The sequence below is a fragment of the Arvicanthis niloticus genome, chromosome X (genome assembly GCF_011762505.2).
Source record: "Arvicanthis niloticus isolate mArvNil1 chromosome X, mArvNil1.pat.X, whole genome shotgun sequence".
NCBI classification, from domain to species: domain Eukaryota; kingdom Metazoa; phylum Chordata; class Mammalia; order Rodentia; family Muridae; genus Arvicanthis; species Arvicanthis niloticus.
Genome location: NC_047679.1, coordinates 95,620,515 through 95,645,984, shown reverse-complemented (window position 1 = coordinate 95,645,984; position 25,470 = coordinate 95,620,515). Strand labels below are relative to the sequence as shown.

General features: G+C 36.2%; 1 protein-coding gene across 2 annotated transcripts in view; it reads right to left on the bottom strand.

Annotated features, from left to right (window-relative positions):
* Wdr44 (WD repeat domain 44) overlaps positions 1 to 24,829 on the bottom strand; it is an 88,480-nt gene extending 63,651 nt beyond the window's left edge. The window contains exons 1-2 of one of the 2 annotated variants that reach the window (XM_034485665.2): positions 24,688 to 24,829; positions 24,415 to 24,600 (exon numbers count right to left, since the gene is read on the bottom strand). In XM_034485665.2, coding sequence (XP_034341556.1) covers positions 24,415 to 24,491 — 77 coding nt within the window. In that variant the 5' untranslated portion in view covers positions 24,492 to 24,600; positions 24,688 to 24,829. The remainder of the gene's footprint in view (positions 1 to 24,414; positions 24,601 to 24,687) is intronic. The other variant, XM_076918893.1, reaches the window with a different exon arrangement.
* Positions 24,830 to 25,470: the final 641 nt, after the last annotated feature.

Genomic DNA, 25,470 nt, shown 5'->3' with positions numbered 1-25,470 from the left:
TAGTTGAAGAACCTGTATACTGATCTCGATATATAAATTGGGTGTTATGATACATGCCTGTAATCCTAGCACTTAAGAGAGAGAGGCAGGAGGACCAGAAGAGGTTCAAGGTCATCCTCAGCTATACAGTGACTTCAAGGCAATTCTGAGCTAAATGAAACTCTGTCTCCAAGGTATTGGTATACTAATATATATCTCTACCAACAATGTATAGAGTACCATATTCTCACCACTTACCTTATGTTTTGGCAATAGTCCTAACAAGTATGTCATGATTTTTTTTTGCATTGCCTCTATGATTAGTGATGTTGAGCAGTTCATATACTTGTTGGCTATTCCTATGTCTCTTTTTCAAAACTTGTGTATTCAGGTTTTTGTTCATTTTGGGTGCAGAGGGTGAGACAAGGTCACAGGAAGCATATAAGCTACCTCAAACCCACTAGTAGCTGAGGATGAAGTAGAAATTCTGATCCTCCTGTCTCTACCTCCCTAATACTGGGATTGTAGGCAGGTCTTTTGTCCATTTAAAAGAATTATTTTACTATTACATATATATGGGTGTTTTGCCTTTTTTATATATCTGTATACAAGTGTGTGCCAAGTAACCTCAGAGGCCAGAAGAGGGTGCCAAATACTCTGAAACTAGAGTTACAGTTATCAGGCACCATATGGATGCTGAGAATGGAACCAGGGTCCTCTAGAAGAACAACCAGTGGTCTTAACCACCAAGAAATCTCTCTAGACCTTACACATTTTAAAACTTGGTCATAATTTTCTTGCTTCTGAGTTGTTTAAGTTTCTGATATACTATAAACATTAATTCCTTAAAACATATAAGGTTTGCAGACATTTTATCCCAATCTATGCTTTATTTTTTCCTCTGTTAACTGTTTTTTCCTGTTCAATAGCTTTTATGTTAAATTTAATCTTTTTTGTAGATCACTGCTGTTGTTGTCCGTGCTTTTAGAGTCAAATACAAAAAAAATCACTGACTGGATCAATGCACACAGTAAAAATTTGAGTTTGTAGCATATTGAAAACAGAGTCTATTAATATATTTTAGCTATAAACATAAAAAAATTATGAAACAGTTTCAAAATGAAAGTTTGTTTTAAACAAATATTAGAGTTTTGCTAAAATAAAAACATGGCTTTCATGTAAAAAAATAGCAAAAAGTAGTATGGCTTCCACTTAGGATTTGAATATAAATGGAATTTTCATATTATTATCTCAGTAACTATCATCATATATAGAATACTTTTATTTATAATAACTTACTTTTATATTTCTAAAATGGACTCTCGGTGTATTGTGAAGATTAATCGTCAACTCCTGGGCTCAAACAATACATCATGCTCAGCCTCTCCAGTAGCTGTAATGCAGTCATGCACCAACATGCTGACTATAAATTTTTCTATGATAAAGTTATTTTTCAATAAACTACTTTTGCTACAGTTTATACTAAAAAAATTAGATTTGAATATAAAAGTATGCACTATAGATATTTTCTCCAGTCTTTTATCTATTTACTATTTTGATGTTGAGTTTTCTTTTTGGAGGCACTGTATTGGTGGCTACAATAAGAAAGTATTTTACTATATGCATTATAGTCATTTAAAAATCACAAAACTTTAACACATTACTCTTGTGGTTTTGTAGAATATAGTAGACATTATTTTTCTTTTTAAAATCTCTAATCCAATTTACTGTACAGGCTGTAAAACCAAATACAACTGCAATAAAATGTGCAAATATGTCAGCAAAGAAACATTTTATCAATTCTTTTACAGGTGGACTTTGAAACTTGCTAAACTTGACTTTTTAGTGTGTTGAGAACAGTCTTCACTTTTTAAAATAAAAATAATTTATTCCCCAAATAGTTAACGTGCCCAATGTACACAAAGACTGAGTTAGATCTCTAGCACACGTCAAATAATATAAGAGAACCAGGTTATCATTTCAGAGATTTAGATATAACAACTATGGTTAGTTTTGCTATCTTGGTTAGTGGGGAACAGGAAACACTTATTCACAGCTGGTGGAAGTACAAACTGGTGAAGCAACTATGGAAATCAGTGTGGAAGTTCCTCAAAAAACTAAAAATAGATCTACCACATGATCCAACTACACCACTGCTGGGTATATATCCAAAGGACTTCATAGCCTACTCTAGAGATACCTGGTCATTCATGTTCCCTGTTCCTCTACTCACAATAATGAGGAAATGGAAACAGCCTAGATATCCATAAGCTGATGGATAGATAACAAAAATATATTTAAGCAATTGAGTATTATTCAGCTATAAAGAAATGAAATTATGACACTCACAGGTAAATGAATGGAACCTGACACAATCATTCTAAGCTAAGTAGCCCAGATCCAGAAAAACAAATGTCATGTTTTCTCCCATTTGTGGATTCTAGATTTCAATCTTCAAATACTTGTGTTTCATATGGAATGACAATAGAGGTTATTAAATTACTAAGGAACCACGGGGAACGGCTTTCACATTAGGGGAGATAGAATATACTGGTACAAATAGTTAAAATGGGATAATGGAATAGAAAAGATTAAATTGGAATGGTAGAGTAGAAGAGGAGAAGAGAGGAAGTGTAAGAAAGGAAAATAACACAAAAAAACTTTTTAAAAGTCATAAGGAAAATTATTACTATAGAAGTTTCCTAATACACACACACACACACACACACACACAAAATATATATATATATATCACAGAGTTAAAATGGAGATAAACTTTAACAGGGCAACAATTTCCATACCAGACACAAAGGATAACAAATAAAAATTCCACTGCCATCAATGGGTTAATTATTTTGGAACTGTTGGCTGGAGAGGTCCTATAGACCCCATACATTACAGGCTATTGCTCTTGCTCTTGGTTACCCTCCAAAATTTGACAGTAAGACTGTGTTGCGGAAGATACCACATACTTTAGTTATAGAACATGGAGAAATCAAGCTGGGACTGACCTGGAAGCTTCACCTGTACTGGCTAAATTTCATAATGCTGAAGGTACCAAGCATGCTTCCAGAAAAGTAATTATCAGTCTTACCCAGCTATGAACCCTGTGAACTATAATATGAATGGCCTGGCAAGACAGGCCCACTGGTATAAAGAGGCATGAATATCATGAGAGCAAGCAACCACTTTCTGATTGGATTTTTAAGTCCTGATCCACAAGGTAAAACCAAGTTTTGTTACCCATTATCAGAGCTAGACAGGCGAGAAGCCCTAGAGGAGAACCTAGCACTATTATTCTGCTAAACTTAATGACTTGTACTTATACTACATGTCAATACATCTTTCAAACCTTCTCTGAGAAACTTCTATTTGCAGTAGATATTGATTAACACAAAGACCACAACTAACCAAGGTGCAGAGAATATGAGACAGCAGAGTAAAGAGCCTTAAAATGGAATACATATAGCAACCCTCCTACCAAGGCTCAGGAATCACTGTGCAAAAAGGGTCAGAAAGAGTATAAGAGCCAGAGGTGGTAGATGACTACAAGAAAACAATGTCGTCACAGTAGAGCAGCTGCATATATGAACTCACAGTGGTTGTGGCAACATACACAAGATCTGTGCAAGCTCAAGCCAGACAAAAGTCCAGGATGGAGAAGGCAATCTGTAACAAACTCCTACTCCTAGTTGTTGAGCTTTTCGCTGCTTCAAGAGGGAGAAATCATTTTCTCTAAGAGCACAACCCTTGTAAGTAAAGCACACTCTAATGAAATAATCCACACATCTAAGATCATTTGAGTATCAGATTGGCCTTGAGGGGTTTAAAAAAGACGCCAAGATGAGTGGTTAGTGAAGGGGATGTGGATCTGGGAAGACTTAGGGGGTAATATGATCAAAATATGAAAAACTCCTGAAGAATTAATTTAAAAAATAGAGCACCTATGATGCTACTGACTATGAAGGAATTATAGCAATCCTTTTTAATAAACTGTTTTTAAAATTAGTCTAATGGCAAAAACATTTTTAAATGTTTGAAGGTATTATTAGAATTATCTCCAAGGCCAGTAAGACTGCTCATGTGGTAAAGACACCCACATTTCAATTCTGAAGACATTAGTTCAATTTCTAGGACCAATGTAAAGGTAGAAAGAGAGAACCAACTCCACAGTGTTGCCTTTTTACCTTCACATGTTTACCATGATCTTCCTGGACACACTCATATACACACACTATACACAACATGAATTGTTTTTAGAAAAAAATCAAAGGATTCATTTCCAGAAGTGTCCAATCTTTTGTTATTCTGATATGATGTTGCCATTTACATATGTGTTGGTCCACATTTAGTTATTATGGGATATATGCAGCCTATAGCTACAGGCTGAACATACTTGCAATTACCTCATTTTTTTAAAAATGAGAAAAATAACACAATAAGGTTAAATTAATGGACTTAAAATCTATCTATTGCTTATCGATAGCATAGTGCTTGTTAAGCACCGGGTATAAAGTAGGGAAAAAGCAGACACTGCCTCTGCCATCATAGAACTTATGCTAAGATCAAAGACTTGGGTTGTTAAGTTAATGGTAAGAGTGCAGACTGAGCATGTTTGGGGTCCTGGGTTCAATTTTCATCACAAATCAACCATCATAAACCAACAAAGCCTACTTAGAACTAGGAAGGGTGTGAGTAGTTTCTTTGCTGATTCTAACAAACCACCTAGTTGCCCAATTTACTTTACTAATTCTTATGACCCTTTTTGTTTTAACCCAGCTAGTTGAAACTTTAACTGTTTATTAAAGAGTTACCTAGAAACACCACCAACTTCTTAGGCAAAGCCAGAAACTGGATACTAGATACTAAACAGTCAATATATCAATCTAAAAGTAAAAGTCATAATTTTAGCCTATCAATAGGAGAGTATGTGGGTTATAATCAGAGCTGAGTTTTGAAACTAAACCTGCAAATAACTACTATATGGCAATTAAAATGTTTGAGGGAGAATTTTCATTATGGATATTTAGAATATACACAGAATTTGGAGAATAATACAATAAAGCTACACCATATATGCTGACCATGTTTAACAATGATAGATCAACACCCCTCTCTCTACTCTATTTCCTTTTTATTCATTAACCATTTCAATATGCATATAAAATGATAAAGACTTTAAAACATAACCACAATATCATAAAATTTAACAAGTCCTAATTATTTATAGCTTACACCCAAATTTCTTAAGTTGTGTCAATCTCTTTTTAAATAATGGATTCTGTTGAACAGTGATATGTGTTTACATCAAGTGTGTGTTTGGAGGTCAGAGGATAATTTGCAGTAGTTGGTTCTCTCTTCCACTCAGGAATTGAACTCAAGTTGAAGGGCATTACCAGATTGATCAGTTGAAATGCCTCTTTAACTCAATCAGTAGGTTCCCCTTATAATGTTTATATCTTGTGATTCATGTGCTGAAGAAACTATGTTGTTCATCTTGTACAAACTTACATGGTTTGAATTTTGTTGATTATATCACCATGATAGTAACATAAGAAATATCATTTCCCTAGGGAACTAATTTACTTTACTAAATGCTTAGGAGTGATGCTTCACAACAGGTAAGTGTGATGCACAAATGGAACCTTGAGAGGCTGCAAGTACTACTTCAGTGATCCCAGAACTCTAAGAGGGCTGGTGGTCATGCCAGAAAAGTGTCTGGCTCAGATACACAACACCAGGTCCCATAGAGGGGACTGTCCAATTAATGGTCTGCAGCCTAGGTTGTGCTCAAAGGCCAAGTATCTGAGGAGTCACAGGGCCTGATCCTGTTTCCAGCAGTGTGCGCTCTAGTTTACCTTGCTTTCTTTTTTTCTACAGGTGTAGCCACAAGGACAGGCACTTCAGGATGAGGTCATAATTTATTGAGGGTCCAGCTCTACCCTAATGGTGTGCTGAGGAAGATTTCCTTTCTGTGCATGCCAGAGAGCAGGCAGGAGATTTCATAAAATGGGTTTTGACCACATGTGAAACAGTGAGGTTCATTTAGTACTTTTTTCATAATGATAATTCTCCAGTTCACAAATTCTCTTGGTATATAGCTTTTTCTCACTGGTGGAAATACACTGAAGATTGCTGTGTACTAAGAAATATCAGTTTAAAAAGAACATTGGTGAATTAAAAGGGAAAAACCAATTTGCTGACTGTTCTGAAACTCATGTCAAATGATATAAAGAAAGAAGGATGGCCAATCCAGAGAAGACAAGGAAAAAAAAAAGAAAGAAAAAAGAAAATCTACCTTAAAATGTTTGAAGCACTCTATAACAGAACAAACACTAGGAGCAGAAATGCTAAGGTGAAATAGTCTTTTTCTCAACTTAATAAGCTTAATAGAGCAGTAGTTTAGAACTTCTTCTGTGATAAGATATTCAAACAGAACTGCATGATAACCTTAACAAGGACATTGCAGATAGTTGGAACAAATGACCTCTGCAGTCTCCTAAAGTCACAATCTCACTAAACCTCACTTTTCACACTTGTAAAGTTAAGGCATTGGATAAGCTGTGCTTTTGGGTTCCTTCATTTAATCAACAAACCATTACTGGTCGTTTTCCACAAGTCAGGCATTGCCAAGCAACAATGAGAAGATAAAGATAAAAAAGACTCAGCCTTTGCCCACAGAGAGGTCAAAATATAGTAGGTGACACAAACCTATGAAGAGACAATTTTAATATATGGTAACTGTACCCAAAGACTCACAGGATATAATGCAAGGACACAATAAGAGCACTTAAGTGTATGTAAGAGGATGAAAGATATCCTGGAATAGCTCTTTTAGTTATTTCTACAATGGGAATTTATAGGGGGCTAAAGAAAATAAAAATTGCTGTAGAACATTAAATATAAACAAAACACTTTGGCCTTGTGCATGAAACTAGTACTTCTTTGTATGTCCATGAGAGAATACATGTGTATTATTGTGGTGTTGAGGTTGAAACCAGAGCCTCAACACCACAAACAATCTACCACTAAGCTTTATCTTCAGATCTTCTTGAGAGTTATTATAGACTGCCCAAGCACAGGCATAACTAAATTAATAACTAGGACACACACTAAGAAATGTGTATTACGCAGTTTTGTTAGGTAGAAACCATAGGCAAAATGAAGAAGATGGTCACTGTTCTGTGTGCAGTCTGTTTTTAACTAAAAACATTATTATGTATCACATGGTTATAGTTCTTATATGGGAATAGTTTAAAATCTAATTTTTAAATTTTAATAAAATACAGAAAAGGTCTTTGTGATTTCTGTTCTAGAAATCCTAATATGTTTAGCTAGGTCAGTTGGATTAATCATATTTTTCCACATGCTCTAGAACCTTTCTTAACTTGATATATAACACATCTGAACCTTTAATTTTTCCAAGTGAAAACACAAACTAAAGCTTTGTTGGTAGAGGTAGAATAATGTAAACAAATTATAAAGCTTTATAAACAGTGGGGTTGAATTTAGATGTATAATATTTCAGTCATCCTGTTAAAACTTACTCATTATCTGATAGAATCTCTGGGATATTAGTGGAAGCCTCAACTTTTCCTTTTGAACTTAGTTCATAAAGTGCATGCAATAATACCTAATATGTATAGGCCAATTTTCTCATTGAAGTCCATGTTTTAACTTTTAAACTACTGTTATTTATTTGATATGTACACGACTATTTTAGTTTTTTTCTATTTTTTTAAATTGGATATTTTACTTACATTTCAGATGCTATCCCCTTTCCCCATTTTCCCTCCCTAGAAAACCCCTATCCAATACTCCCTTCTCCTTTTTGCTTTTATACAATTTTTTTAATGTTAACCAATGGCTTTATAAATTTGGTAATGCTCAATATCAATCAGAAGTGTAACCTAATACCCAACCTAGATATATCAACTATCTTTGACTGGTGGAGACATGTGAACATCCGCCTCCATGTCTGCCCCCCCCCCCCTCTCATCACCTAGCTCCTCCTCTCCTTCTCCTTCTCCTCCTCCTCTCCTTACTCCTCCCACCTTAGCTCCTCCTACATATCACCCTTCCTGTTAAAACTTTTCTCTCAAAATACAGTTAGAGCATAACTATACCAATTTATGTCAGTAAGGTGCAAGACAGACCTAATACCCAGTCCATCATTTTGTTGACTAAGTAGAACCTCTTTCATCTCTCCTAAATAAAAGACTTAGTTCTGAACCTGGCTTTTTTTTTTCTTGGCTTTAGAATGAATGTCAGATGAAAACCATCCTCTCAAATCTTTTCTCTCAAAGTAAATAGCAAGAATTGGCTATGAGACTATAAGTTTTCAACTCTATCAGAAACCCAGAATGACTGAGTTACCTGAGATTATGGGAAGCACAAAGCATAGCTTCTAAAACTTAGCCAATTTATAGAGACCACTGAACACCTGAACACTCCCTATACTACAGAAGATTGGAGCATCTGATCTTCAGCCTTCTGGCCCAGGATCATCTAACAGACCTAGTGGTGCAGAATTATTAAGGGCTGATTACTCTGTACAAGACTATTTTAGAATATCTAGCTTGAACACCTGGATCCTAAAATCCAAAATGTTCCAAACTCAAAATTTTTGAGGGCCAACAATGATGCCACAAATAGAAAATTGTGTACCCAATTTCATGTGAAGGTTCAAACTACAGGCTCATAAAAAAGTACTATAAAATTCCCTTCAAGTTATGTTCATAAGGTATAAATGATTCAAACAATTACTGCATTTAGAGTCAGTTCCCATTCAAAGATATCTTATTATATCTATGAAAGTATCCTCAACTCCTAAAAATTTTAAATCTAAATACTTCTGTTCCTACAATTTTTAAATAAGGAATATTCAACATATTATGTAATTTTCATGTATAAGACATAGAATAAACTTCCTGTGATTCCCCATTTTACCTGGACTCTTGAATAACAGTCATCCCAGAATCATTATTATATGCTCTGTCTGCCTACCCAATACAGGTAAAACTGGGTAAAATTCTCTGATTTGGGGTTTTTAAAAAATTAGTTTTATTGGGTGTTTGTGGCTCATGCTTTTAATCCCAGTTTTCAAGAGAGACATAGGTGGATCTCTGTGAGTTCAAATCCAGCCTGGTCTACAGAGTGGGTTCCAGGGCAGCCAAGGCTACACAGACAAACCCTATCTCAAAACAAAAAAGTTTCATCAAGCTGGGTGTGGTGGCCCATGCTATTAATCCCAACTTTCAGAACACACATGCAATCAGTTTGAGGCCAGCCTGGTGAGTTCTAGGACAGCCAAGGCTATAGAGAAACTCTGACTTGAAAAACAAAAAAGCAAACAAACAAACAAACAAAAAATCTCAAAAAAACCCCCAAAGTTTCATCAAGCATTCACACACGTGTATCCCTAAACAGCTTTACTATTTTTGAGCTTTCTTTCTACTAGTGTTCTTCCCAAGAAAGTGATAGACATTAAAAAACAAAACAAAAACTAACAACCACAACAAAATGCAGCATTATGCTAAAAATCTTAGAATTTTGTCAGACTAAATGCTACTCTTTTTATTGTACTCAGTGGTCATACCTAAATTTCACAACTAGGCCTGTAGCCGCAGATTGACCTATTTAGAAACTGAAAAGAAAATAGAGAATGGAACACACAGCTAACTTTCAATAACAATGAATAATCCTTAACATATTTATCTGTAATTAGAATACAGCTTAATGTACTTACCTGAGATTATAATTAAAGTAAGAGTCTATACCTTATTTAGTAGCTCTACCTCATCAAGTTAATTATGTAGTAACTATGCTAATGTGTGACAAAAGGACAAAGAAGGGATTGAATGGCTAACACCACTATATAAATATTTAGTAGCATTCATTCAATGAAGGCAACTGCACAGGTGTGTAGTCAAAGTTCTATCAGAGTATATTCAGTGTAAAGGCAAAAATGCAAATATTATCTACTTATATGGTATTATATACAGTTAGCAAAAATGTTTAATGAAGAATAGGAAGTAATATTAACAGCTGCATTTTATTCGCTTAGACTGCTTCTACTCTTAAAAGGTGAAGATGGCTACTATTACAAACTGACACAATGTCTAGATAGGTAAACTGACTATTGACCCTATTACTCAGATATGTATATAAAATTAACTTAATTCAACATAATTAAAATGCAGTAATAGCAATACATCAAATAAATATCAACAGCCAATTTTCTAGGTATATATCAATTAATATTATGTTGTCATTAAAAAGAATCAGTCACCACATATAAAAAAGTCATCTGGGGATACTCTTCTTGTACTATAAAAATATTAGTAACACTTCAGACACATTAATCTATATAAATCACAAACTGGTGAGCAATCTGCAAAACAAAATAGATTTTGTATCTCAATTCCTTCAACTAATAATCTTCCCACAACTTTAAGTAATAAGCTCCTAGTTTGAATAGCAATCAATACAAGTATTTATTAAGAACTCATAGATATATTAACCCAAAAAGCTGCCTTTCCCAGTACAGTGGAAAATTCTTCATTTCGAAAGCAGCTGTTGACATGATAGTAATAGTAATTTAACTAATTTTCCCCAGAACCTCAGTGAGGGGTTCCTTCAGAGGGCCAAGAGTATCTACAGTTTTCGCTCCATAAGCCATATTAGAAGCACAACTGTCTTTGGCAAGATAGGTTTTTAACCTATGTCCCAGTAGACTGTGAGAGCATACATATAGTTTTGTTTTGTGTGACACTGTGACACGGCACCATCATATGAGTTCAAGCTCAAAAATCACACAATCAAGTTACAAAAAATAGCCTACAAAATCACTCATATAATGTTCTAAGTTCACAGTTTTCTGTTGAGTTGCATATGACTTGTGTGGGTTAGGCACCGCTGCTTGTAGACAATTAGTGTTGGGTCATCTTTTCTAATTTTTAAGCCCAGATCTTCATTGTTCATGCACTGAGTTATAAAGACTTAAAATTATTGCCAAATGCTAAAAAACTGATTTTATAAAAAACAATAAATGTTTACAGTTTCATAAGTCAGAGCTTAAAATCTATCTTATATATAGTTTCTTGCACATTTAGCTTCAGATTTTCTGTTTTAGGAGTTGTTATTTCTCTCCCACTAACCTGAAGGTTATCTGAAACAATCTATAAGTCTTTGGCAAACAGCTAAGGGAGAAAGAGTACTGAGAGGAAGAGATGGAGTAAGGAGAGGAGAAGATGAAGGAGAGGAGAAGCTAGGTGATGAGAGAGAGAAAGAGAGAGAAAGGGAGGGGGCATGGAGGCAGATGTTCACGTGTCTCCACCAGTCAAAGATAGTTTATATATCTAGGTTGGGTATTGGGTTTCACTTCTGATTGAGCATTACCAAACTGATAAAGCCTTTGATTAACATTTAAAAAAATTGTATAAACGCAAAAAGGAAAAGGGGGCATGGGATAGGGGTTTTCTAGGGAGGGGAAATGGGGAAAGGGGATGGCATCTGAAATGTAAATAAAATATAAAATAAAAAGATTAAAAAAAAGTCTTTGGCAAACAAAGAGGAATCAGTTAACAGACTAATCCTACATTTGCCACCTGTTTTATATTCAATTAAAAAACAAGAAACTCAAAAGGCCACCTCCCGCAGAGCAAAAACAAAACCCAAGAGCAGTCTCATCCTTAACATTGCCAATTTTAAATTCCTCATTATGCTTAGGAAAATATAATAAAACAACCAGCCACAACCCAGAAATGTAGCTTAGTGGTAGAGGACCTGCCTAGCCCTGGAAAAGTCTCAATATTGTAAACCAACCAACCAACCAACCAATCACTACCATCACCACCACCAAGAACAACAAACAAATAAAATTCAAAGAAAAAGAAAACCAATCCCAACTCAAACAAAAACCTATCAAGACTACAGACTGCAAAAACAATTAACAATGCGTTCTCGTTTTGTTTTGTTTTTTTAAAAAAGCTGACTATTACAGTCTTGAGGGAAGAAAAGGGATGGTTGTTTCTTAAATAGCTAGTCAGGTTGCAAAAAATCCCTGACAGAGTCCTGAAGAGGTAAAAGGGGTAATGACAGAGAAGCAAAGTGCCTAGAGTTAGTCAGCTGGAACAAAGCTGGTTGCTCGGGAACATTTCTCTCTTATAGGAAGGTGACTATGAAGCTGCAGAACAGGAACCACTTTGGAGCTTCATTCTGCCCTTTATTCTCTTCCGCTTTTGCATACGAAAAACATAGTAAGAGGAGGTAAAGCAGTGTAACCAGCAACTGGAACAAGCAGAGCAAAATCCACCTTGCTTCTATGAAGAAAGTCCTGGGATCCTAAATTCCTTGAGGGGAACAGGACAGGACGTGAGCATTCTAGTAAGAAGCTAACTCAGGGCTTTAATTTCTAAAGGCCAGCAAGCTAAAACAGTAAAATCTGATAGCAAACAAAGGCCAACACTAAAATGTAAAGTCTAAACAGGAAAATTTGGAATTTTTCTGGTGCTCTGAAAACTACTATGATTTATTTTTTGCCTGAAAGGCCAGGCAAGTAAAAAGAGGAAGACAGACATAAGTAGATAAATAAGCACAAATAAGGCAACCAATCCAAAGCTAAACAGAAATAAAACACCCAACCTGGAAACATATCCAAAAGTAACATTATACAGACTGAGCAGGTCACATTTGAGAATATATAGGTATATTCATAATATCCATGCAGGTGACAACAATTATTTTAAAAAAACATACATTTGAAAGACAGTAATGAGGGGTATATGGGATAGCTTAAAGGGAGAAAAGGGGAGGAAAGGTATTATAATCTCAAAAATAAAAAATAATTTAAAAAGCATTCCAATTTACAGAACAAGATAATACTTGACTTCTGTTTTAAAGCTTTGTCATTGTGAAGTTTTAAATATTTGATGTGCAATATTATATAATCTTTTTTCCTTTCTTTCTTTCTTTCTTTTTTTTTTTTTTTAAGACAGGGTTTCTTTGTGTAGTCCTGGCTGTCCTGGAACTAACTCTGTACATCAGGCTGGCCTCGAACTCAGAGATTCACCAGCTTTTGCCTCCAGAGTGCTGCGACTAAAGGCATGCACAATCACTGCTCCACTATTGTTTATATTCTTGTGGAACATTTTACTTTATTCTATGCTAATAAGAAAATCTCATATAGAAACATGGAATTTGAAAAATACCTCCAATTTAAATAATATACTAAAACTAAAGAAGCAGCATCAAAGAAAAAAAATTTTTGTTTTACCCTTGAAATACAAACCATGACCATGCCCACAACCATTTCCTCATGGTCCTATTTTTAAATTTGCTATTATAAAAAGGGACATCAACAAAACTTATAAAATCTAGGAATTGTTGGTGCTATATAATCATAATCTACTTTTATTTTCCTAAAAGATTTTTAGCATATATTTGGTATGGTGTGTATGTACATGTGGTACATTGACCCAACTGTGCAGAGGCCAGAGCAGAACATCAAGTGTCTTCCTTTATCATGTTCCTCCTTACTGCCCTTGAGACAAGAACTCTGACTGAATTGGTCTCGCTATTGTATTTAAAACTACTGTAATTAAACAGCATAGTAATGGTATAAAGAGACTATGGAATGGAAAAGAACTGGCCCTAGAAGAAAAGTCACATATTTAGTCCTTACTATCATTGACAAAAAAGTGCTAAAAACACAAACTGGAGAAGGGACAATAAATAGAGTTGGAGAAATCACATATTCAAATGTAGAAGAATGAAATTAGACCCATATCTCTTACCAATTACAAAAATCAACTAAAAATAGATTAAAGACCTAAATATAAAACTGGAAACTGACACTACTAGAACAAGAATAAAGAAAACACTTTAGGATACAGAGGCACAAGCAATGATTTTATAGGTAGGAATATAAAAGAACAGTAGATGGATGCATTTTTAATAGGACTTTAATAAGCTAAAAGATTCTACACAGCAAAGGAAACAATAAATAAAAGAGATAATTTATAGAATAGAAAAAATAAAAAGTATACACATGACAAAAGGTGGTCAGAATCTACAAATAATTCCAATTAACAACAAAATAAAATTTTTAATAATTCAATAAAAAATGAGCATGAGACCTAAATAGAAATTTCTCAAAATAATATATATAAATGACCAACAGGTAAAAGAAATATTATACTGTATAGCACTAATCATTGGGGAAATACAAAACAGAATGACAATGAGGTATCTCCTCTTTCTAATAAGACTAATTACAAGAAAGACAAATGATAACAAATGCTAATGCAGTTATGGAGAAAAAGAGAATCCTTGATGGGAATGCATATTAGTATACCTATCACTAAAAAATAGCATGCGATTTCCTCAAAACCTAAAAACAGAACTACAATATGATCCAGCAATCATATTATTGATTATATAGCCAAAGGAAATAAAATCAATCAAACGAAAAGATATGCCTGCACCTCTACACTTACTATAACACTATCCAAATAGTCAAGAAATGGAAAGGTAAGTGTCTATTAAGTGATGAAGGGATAAAGAAACATGGTATATATACACAAAAGAATACTCTTCAGTTATACCAAAAAATGAAAGTGTGTCATTTATGATTGTTTCTATGGGAATGTATGTCATTCTGTTAAGTGAAATATGACAGATACAAAAGACAAGTACTTCATTAGCTCATTCATATAGAATTCAAGTAAGAAAATCTTATAGATGGAGTAGAGTCACAATTACCATAAGTTTAAGAAGAAAGAAGGGAAGAATATGACAAGCCTGATAAATGGGTATTACATTAGTTAGAAGAAAGAAATTCAAGTGTACTACTGCACAGATCGGTGGCTACCATGGTGAGTTATTATATGTTTTTAAACTCTTAAGAATTTTTAATATTTTCATATTCTCACCATAATGAAATAATAAATGGAGATAAACATCACACAATATATACATTATCAAAACATATTAGAACACAGACATATATATATTCTTACATATCTGTTATTTAAAACAAAATTTTCCTTTGATTTTTAAAATGAAATGGAACACACACACATATATGTGTATACATATGTATACATATACACACATCCATATTGGTACTGTCATTGATAAGAGCAATCACCTAAAATTAAAATTCATTCAGTCCTAAAGAACAGCTGTAACACAATCAGAAATTATTACTACACTTTGCAGCATCAACAATCAGTACCAGAACCATATATTAACAGAAACTTGCATCTTCTAAATATTTCTTATATTTCAGCAGGACAAACACGTATTTTAAAACTATTTTAGTTACAAAGCTGTGACATTTATAAAAGACAAACTTTATTAAGTGAATAGGAAAATTTTAAATATCCATACAATTATTCAGCTGTTTCCTTTCTTGTTTATTCAAAGGCAACAAAAGAAAGATAACATTTTCTCAAATTAGAATAAATTAATTTGCAGGCTCAGCATTCTTTCAACAGCCTATAAAATAATTGTTTTTAAAGCCAGATTATTTATTTGGTAGTTGTTGGTGAATCAAGGTGCTTTCTTTCATTCAAGGTACTTCAGCTATTTAGTAATGATGCTGTATTCAGAATCCTATTTGTAAATGGACTTTCTAAATGGTCACTTTTGGGCTTGGAGTTCATACTCATTGACATAACAAAGGGATAAACATGGGTGCTAATGATGTGAGGCATTCAGCCTTCAAGACAATGGCTAACTCTGAAACAGAAAAAGTTTAAGGAACATGGGGCTTTTTGTTGTTAATTCTGTATGCCTAAAATGTTTACATGTTTGAAGACAAAAAGGTTTAGTGATTTGAGAGCAATGATGGAATGACAAATTCCATCATTAAACTGGTAAACTGGTAGACATTTGTAGCTAGTAATAAAGTGCTGAGACCTGAAGCACATTCCTAGAGCCTAATTACATGGCAAATCCCAGTATCTGAGAGAAGGCAAAACAGCTAGAAGAATAACTGATAAGACTGGTTGCTATAGTAACTGAGATAAATTTCTATACTGACTATGATGAAAAAAATACTGAGGTTGCTGTAAGATATGAAGTCCATAGTATGTCTTGGTTGCTTTTCCTTCCATTTTGAATCATGAGAGCAGACTAACATAAAGATACTTCAATTTGAAGTAAGGGAATAGGCAGAATTCCACTTTGAAGATCAAGAAAGCAACCAATTAAGGATTTAGCTGTTTAGCTGAAAAATATATCGAAGGCAGAGTGGAACAGAACTTATGAAAGGAAGATCATGGAAAATAACTTAAAGTTCTATAAATAGAATAAAGAAACACAGGTTATCAATTCAAATAAAATATCCATAGGGTATAATAAAGTGGCTACAAATTTTATTACTTTAAGCAAAGCTTAAACTAGGTACTAATCTCTTGTGTATCCCTATGACAAAAATGATCAGAGAAATTATATATAGTATCTCAGCTACCAGGCCACAGAAGGTAGCTTATAATCTGGTCCCCATATTAGGTGCTTAGGGTGACATTCACCTCTTCAATCTCCAGCAAAATTTCCATGATCTCAAACTACTACCCCTTCTAATATTATCTCCACTATACTCCCAGAAAGTAGCTACCAAATTTGCAGCAGGAGTATAAGGAAGAAAAAAAACCCTCTCACTTGAGGATAAATTTTTCAGGCTTTATCCCAGTTATAACAATAAATAGAAGAGAACTGAATAGAATATATTGGTTGTTGTACCAGAGTTACATGCCCCAAATCAGAAACTATATTCTATTCTATAAAACTACCAATGTGATGCTGAAAAAAGAACTCAGTCTATAAATTACCCACCATGCAAGCATGAAGACCTGACTTCTGATCCCAAGAACACTTGTAAGATAGGCATGGGGGCTGGAGAGGTGGTTCAGTGGTTAAGAGCACTTGCAGAGGACCCATGTTCAGTTCCAGCACCCACAAAGACACTTACAACCATTAGAAACTCTACTTCTAAGGGATTTGTTGCCTTCTTCTGCTCTGTACAAACACCAGACACAGATAGATTACATATTCATATATGCACGAAAAACATCTATACACATAAAATAAATAAATCTCTTTTTAAAAAAACAAGACAGGTATATTGAAATGTACCTATAATCCTATTACAGATCACAGATTGGGGTTTTGTGAGCAGCTAGTCTTGCCCAATAATAGAACTTCAGTGAGCAATCCTATCTTACAATATAAGACAGGATTACCTTACAATATAAGGTAAATGATGACTGAGGAAGACATCTGATATCAACTACTAGCCTCCATAAGCACATGAACCCACAGGAGCACTCTCATTTTCATACACATGCACACATATTTTTTAAAGACTATTTTTTAAAGACTAACTGAGATTAGTACTCCTGAGTACTAATCTCAGTACTCAGGAGACATAGGCAAGAGGATTTCTGTGAATTCAAGTTAGCCTGGTCCACATGGTGAGTGTCAGGCCAGTTATGCCTATTAAGACTCCTCCTCAGCACTTGCTCAATTATGTTCATAGCACCTTTATTAATAGCCAGAAACTGGTAAGAACCTAGATGTCCTTCAAATGAAGAATGGATACAGGAAATGTGGTACATCTACACAATGGACTACTATTCAGCTATTAAAAACAAAGCTATCATGAAATTTGCAGACAAATGGATGGAACTTGAGAATATCATTCTGAGTGAGGTATCACAGTCCCAAAAGGACATGCATGGTATGTACTCACTGATAAGTGGATATTAGCCATAAAATACAGGATACCCACGCTAGACTGAACATACCCACAGAGGCTAAACAAGAAAGAAGGCACAAGCGAGAATGCTTAAATAACACTTAGAAAAAGGAATAAAATAGTCATAAAAAAGCAGATGGAGGGAGGGAACTGGGTAGAAGAGGGGATGGGGAAGGGAACAGGGGGTTCAGGATCAAGTGTGGAGAGGGACAGGAGAGATGAACAAATGGTCATCAGGATGAATAGAAATCTTCAACTGACCAGGGTGGAGAGGTACAGGGCATCAACTTGACAGAGACCTGGGATAAGGGAGGCACCCAAGAATCAATGGAGGAGACCTTAGCTATGACACATAGCATTAGGGATATGAAACCTGAAGGGGCCAACTCCTATAACCAGGCAGGAACCCCAGTGGAGCAATAGGGACACCAACCAAACCACAAACCTCTGACCCAAAATTTATCCTGTCTACAAGAAATACAGGGACAGGGGATGAAGCAGAGACTGAGGGAATGGCTAATCAATAATAGGCCCAACATGAGATTCATCCCATGATACTATAGATCCCAATCCGTGATACTATTAATGATATTCTGTTATGCTTGCAGACAGGAGTCTAGCATGGTTGTCCTCTGAGAGGCCTCACCCAGCAGCTGACTGAAACAGATGCAGACACCCACAGCCAAACAGTGGATAGACTTGGGGACTCTTATGGAAGAATAGGAGGATGAATTATGGGCTCCCAAAAGGGGATAGGAACTCCTCAGAAAGACCAATCGAGTCAACTAGCCTGGTCCCTTGGAGATCTGAACCATCAATCAAAGAACATACACGGAGGCCTCCTAAACATATGTAGCAGATGTACAGTTTAGTCTTCATGTGGGTCCCAAACAACTGAAGCAGAGGCTATCCCAAAAGCTGTTGCCAGTCCACTGGATATGTTCTTCTAGCTGGGCTGCCTTGTCTGGCCTCAGTGGAAGGGGATGCACCTGGCCCTGCAGAGACTTGATGTGCCAGGGTAAGGGGATAACCAAAGGAGGCCCCACCTTCTCATAGGAGAATAGGGGGAGAACTATAGAAATGGGTGACCAGGAGGAGGGATATATTAAACAGGATGTAAAGTAAACAAATAAATATTAAATAAATAAAACAAAAATGTAAAAATAAAGTGTCATTTTCTACTTTCATAGAATTTTAAAAGACTTTGAGAAATAAACAAAAAACCCAACAGAATTGTAAAAAAATAAAGAATTGAAAATTAAAGAAAAAGACTACCCATGAACTTAACCTATAACTACTTGTTTGTAATATTTTACTTTGTTTTAGCTTTGGCTTTTTGAAGCAGGAACATGGTATACAGCCTAAGTTGGTCCTGAACTCATGATTCTCCTGTCCAGTACTAATATTACAGGTGTATACCATGTCTGCTTTTAACATTTTTAGAAAGTCATGTTTTGTGTCTTATTTTATGAAATAAGTTATCATAAGATAGTTTTTAACTTACATTAATTTGTACGGATTCAAATTAAGTCTCCGAACTGCCATATTGCTACCAACTGTCCTACCTCCATGAGTCACCAATTGACAGTTGGAGGTCACTAAATTTAGAAGCTAAATTTACTAATTAATATGTAGAAGGTTTTTCTCCATGTCAGTATGTTACATGAGTATGTTAAAACTACATTGATATATTTCTATCAGCCTACAGAGCCAAGAGAAATCAATATAATCAATCTATGACTGAATGCAAACTGAGAACAGCCAACCATTTTTATGGTAGTTTTAACAGATTCTCATGTAGCCAAGGCTGGCCTGAAACTCACCATACAACTGAAGATGAACTTCAACTCCTGATCCTCAATGCCTCCATCTCTCAAGTACTAAATTAGAAACATGTTACTATGACTAGCTCAAACAGCCGTTTACAAGTATTTTTTTCCTAAACACACTAATATTTTGAAAATATTTTACAAATAAAAATGTGTGCTGAGATGGGTATAGTGGAACAGGTCTGCAATCCCAGCACTGGGGATGCTAAGACAGGAGGATGAAGGGTTCGAGGCTATATACTAAGACAATGTCAAAACACACACACACCCCACCACCACCAAGCAAAAACATAGGAATTTTCATTTCTGGGTGGAATGCTTTTGATGCCTAAGTAAAGTGAGAAAATGGAGTTTTCAATAAAGAAAACTATTCAATTTAGGGACGTTTTCAGACCTAACTATTCTGGTTTTGTGGGGTTTCCTTTTTTTAAATTTCTCAATGTGTATATCAGGTATACGTTAACTACAATGCTTAGCTAGACCTAACAATTCCTCCAGATACTTTGACCTCTGTTTCCATTATTCAGTCCATATTTTCCCATTTCTCCAACCTAAACATGGTGGCTTGCTGTTAACACTAACAAGACCCCTGGAAGTGAAACAAAACTACATGTTCCCCGTTGTAGATAAGCTATTCAATCATTGGTTTTCATTCTGACTTAAAGGAAATGAATGAGCCATAGTTAGAAGCCTGTAACAGTCAATGTCTTTTGAGATGTAAAGCATGAAAAATGTGTGAAATAGAAGTAGACCACTTTTGTGGCCTGACTTAACAAGTTACGTGCCAAAAATCTGAAGCATAGCTACTTACTATAATTCTCTGTCCATTCAAAAGTGGCAGCATCACATAGATAAGGGATCAAAAGACCTGAATTTTAGCTTCAATTACAAAGTAATGTGTCACTTCCTTCTCTAAGTCTAGGTTTCACTTTCAGACTAAGCCAAATTATGTCTAGTTAACTCCTAATCTAAAAAGGCACTATTTTATTCTAAGGCCCTGAGACCTAGAAAATCTAGGATTTTAGCTATCACTAAAAAGTAATGTTGAAAATATTACATTTATTTTTATAAAAATGTTCTCAGTTGCAGTCCTTTAGAATATATAGGTATAATTCACAGTTGGGAGAGGTATCCAACTACATATTACTTAGGCAGTAAGTAATTTCATATCCGTGGATCTTGAACCATGCATGTATCAATGCTATCACTGTTTGTTAAAATAAAAGAGTATAAAAACAAGTAAGCCAGTCCTGGTGGAGCAGGCTAGTAAGCCCAGCTACTCAGAAAGCTGAGGCAGGCCACAATGTTCAAGGCCTGCCTAGGCTACAAAAAGTCTATGCTAGCTAGCCTGGGCAACTTAGCAGATACACATTAAAATAAAAACAAAAAAAAACATAGGCTGTGAACGCTGCTCAGTGTTAGAGTATATCTAGCATGCATCAGATACTAGATTCACTTGTGAGTACAATAAAAACAAAACAACACATACACACACATGATACCTATAGATTTCTCCAAGAACGAAAGTTTATCAATAAAAGTATATACTACTAAGTCTCAATAAAATGACAGACATTTAAATTTCAAAGGGTTCTCAAAATGCAATTTCAGTTTAAAGTTAAGGAAATGAGATGACTCACAGTGTTGGATTCTTTTCTACTACACCTCAGTTCCTCCTGCCTTTCCCGCTGTATTAAGCAGCAGAGCAGAAAAAATGTCACATTATGAAACAGAGCTAGTATAGAGGTCTGTAATTAATTCACTATGGCATCATGGATAAGCCACTTTCTCACTACATGCTTTAATTTTCATAATGTTTTGGGAAAGAGTTCAACTAATTCCCATTTCTAGACATAAAAATGACTTATAGTCCTACATAATAAAACAAAAATATAGATTCTTAAAAGAGAAACTTGGAATTCGTAGCCAAGAGAACCGAAAGGTTTGGTCTGCTGGCTGTAAATAAAAGTATCAGTTCAATTTAGAAGGTTGGTACAAAAGCACTTTACTCTGGGATCTACTGGGGGAAGATATCTTTATATAGTGTACAACAGCTGTAATGCATTAGAATAAACATTGCACTAGTGTTTGGTGAGCTGGTTTCAAATGCTAGCTCTGTTGCTTGCAAGTTGTTTCTCCAAGAACAATATATTTAACTTCTCTAAGATCATATATGTAAAAATGCAGAAAGTACCAATCAAAAAAATCAACACAAGGGTACACATTACAAACTGGGTAAGAGGTGGTCTGCCACGGTGGAAACATAACTGCACTGGACTCAAACTCTAACAACTGGACTGTTTATTAAATTAGCTTTCAAAATATAAATTAATAAATAAATAAGAAATATAAGTAATAAATCAATATTAGGGAACAGACTGTGTATTTAAATTCTGCTGATTAACAAAATATGAGGCGTGTCTCAAGTGTATACTCAATTTAGTACAATTTAGTGAAATGCTTTAAGTATTCCCAAACACACAAACATGAAGAAGCATTTCTTCAATTGGCCAAACTCGCTCAATTAGCCTCTTAGAGTTTATGTAGTACCACTTTGGTTCATGTCAAGGAACAGAAGACGTTTCTCATGATCAACCAGCTAGTGATGCCACCTGTTTTCCAAAATCACAATTTGTCACTGGGTTTTTTAAGCTGCTAGCTGCCAAGCTAAGTCTGCTCCCAGTACCTTAAAATATGCCACAGAGGATGGAGGAAAATATAAACAAAGCCATCCCTTTTATGCCTTCTCAATATTAGTAACTGTCCTCAGGTCCATTTCTCCAGATAAGTGTATTTTCTTCCAATTCTCTCACTAATACAGTAGAAGGGAGGACATAAAATCCAAACAAATCTTGTCATTTTATCCATAGAGCTCTCAACATGCTCATTTTGGGGGTAAGATAGAGTTAAATTTAGGAAAGTGGGACCCACAGGACTTTAAAAAGAAGCTAACTTTTCACCTACTATAAAGTTCTTGAGAAGCTCTATCATCCCAAGGGGGAAACAAGTGCCTATCAATTCTCTCATGACTCATTGGGTTCAAACAAGTAAAACAGTTCTAAGTTCTATATACTTCCTCCTGCAGTAAGTACTCTATAAAATTAACAGATTCAGTGCCAAGAAAAAAAAAAGAGAGACAAATTCACGTTGGAATACATTTTCTATATCAGGTATTGAACTAACAATTTACAAAGGTTCTGACATAACTATTCTTTCTAGACTAAACTTTATTCAACGAGAAAAAAAACAATATTCAGAAAGCTCTGAAATGCTAACAATAGTGAAACTGATAATTTCTCCTTCCCAACTTAAAAAAGAAAAAAGAAAAGAAAGAAAAAATTAAAACAAAACAACCCATAAACGCTTACACAGTGTTTTATTCTCTCACTTAACCAGAACCGACAGTTTCTTACTTTGAAGGAAAAGCCACACAGAGACTTTTTTTCAGGAGAATCCATTATATTTGAAAATCTAAATGCATTTTTCTACCCTGTTCTACTGAGTTCTGAACCTGGATCAGATACTGAATTTCAAGGCGATTCAGTGCCAGCTCAAGGCAGATCACTATCATTCCCAAATCTCACAATAGTGACAGACAGGTTCCTGGAAACACACACATTAGTAATCTATCAACATACATTTTTTTCTGATCTTGTTGCTATAACTTTGGAGAATATAGTGTATATAACATATAGCAGATTTTTGAAAGCCCTTCCAAAATGTACTTGTCACACGATTTCCATCAGAGAATTTTTTCCACGGGGTAACTCTAAACACTAAGAGTTCAACTCTATCTAAGCACCATACACAAACATACATACACATTTTACCATTTCATTTTTAAGTCCTTATAGTTGGAGAATATATTTCAGCACTTCTAGTTACAGACGTGTCAGGAGAAGAGTTTGTGAAATAATTTTAAACTGTATTTTCACTCTGAAATGTGGAGGGGAGTCAAATAAGTTAAGTCCAAATCCTGGTCAGAGACGCTTTCCTACTAGTGAACTTCCTAGTCAGAGCTAGCCATATTAATCACCAGGAAAACATCTTGCAAGATGAGAGAAAGGGCAGCAAGCTGGGCTCTCCTTCCAAGGACCATATTACTCAGCACTTGTTTGTAGATCTGTACTCGGCTGTGTACATTTATGTCCAGCTGCCCTTTCAGACCACATCATTCTCTCTAATGCTAAGGATCTTGTCTACAATTTCTTCTGGCACACAGTAAAGTGCTATTTCAGTAAAACATAGCTGAGGTGGAACACTCACGCAGGCTGGAAGACCTCCTTAAATAAATACCTTCCTTCTCCCCGCTTCCTTTTTTATGCAAAAGAAAAGGTGAGTGGCAAATAGGGTCGAGTTACAGCCGCTTCTGAAATGAATAGTTAAGCTAGAATTTTTTTTGTTTTTGGTTTTGTTTAAGAAAAAAAAAAAAAAAAAAAAAAAAGAGCTGTGGAAGTTCAATTTCTCTTGCTAACGCTCCTTTTGGTCCCGGAGGGTCAAAACTGATGTTGGAAAGGTAAGCTTTGAACCCCGCAAATACAAATCGCTGCCTCTGAGGCACGAATGCCATCCACTCGATGGCTGACTAAGACAAGAAAGGGGTACCGAAAGAGTCCCCGAGCCGCTCACTAGGGTAAAGGGTGGAGGAGGAGGATTCCCTCTCCCTCTCCCAACTCATCCTGCCCTAAGAAGTCCCAGGTCTGGGTTCTGAGGTGTCCAAGTGAGACTAAGAGGAACTGCGGTGACGGACACAGCGGGATGTGGGAAAGGAGTGTAGAGAGATGCGGGGAGAAGCAAGAGACTAGGATGTCCGAGCTCTGGGCCCGGGCTTCTGTTACTTACCCTACAGGATAGCCGCCCCCCAGGTGCACATCTTCAGGGGCATCATAGAATTCCTCAGTGTCGCTTTCCGACGCCATTTATAGGACACACCCGCGGGTGAGGGGGCCGGCTCCGCCTAGAGAAAGGGTGATTCTGAGCGTCTCCTCCTCGTCAGTTAGAGTGTGGAGAGGTGGGTCCCGGGCGTCGCTGAGGAGGGCACAGATGACGTGGAGTGAGAAGTCGGTTAGGGACAGGGGGCCACCCTCAGTTGCTGGGCTAAGGGGGGGGGATGACCTGCAAAGCGACTGCCTGAGGTGGTTGCAGTGGGTCTGGGATTGTTGCCGGGCGACCCGGGCGCTAGGTGTATGGGGCGCGCTAGTGAAGAGGCTGTGGCTCTTCTCAGTCCAGGAGAGCAGGCAGCGGGCGTGCCAGCGACAGCAGCTCCAATTTCTCCCGCAGCGGCAATTACAGTTGCAGGGAAAGCTACTAGCCCGCAAAATACCGACGCGCACCTAACCTCGCGAGACTTCGCGTCCGGCCGGTAAAGCGTGGGCGGGGCGGAGAGGTGGCGGGGGGCGGTCCCAGAGAGGCAATCTTCTGATTACTAAAGCCGGAGCAGCCTGTCAAAATGGCGCAAGCGTGTTGAGCTTTTGGTAGAGGCCGGAAGTAGTGGGAATAAGGGCGGTGTCTAGCCTGCGGAGGGGCGGAGTCTAGGACTTGCGCAGGAGCAGCTGGGTGCCAAAACTCTGAGGCACGCCCGACTTCGGTGGAGTTTCGTTTAGTGGTTTATTTACTAATTCGGCTAACTGCAGTTCGAAAGAAGCATTTTGAGAGGAATGATTTTAAGTCTCTTCCGTTTATCATGAGAGAGCGATGCGGGCATTTGGGATTGTATATTACTTAGTCGTTTTAGCCAAGTCTGAAATACCCGCCTTAGGGTTTTGGCACTTTTACCATCTCTAGTCTATAGGAATAGACCTGTCTTGTTCACTTACTATTAGATCCCTAATTGAGATCCCTACATATCGTCCAGATGGCCAAGGGGCAAAGTCCCTAAGAAAGAGATAGCTGGGGTGT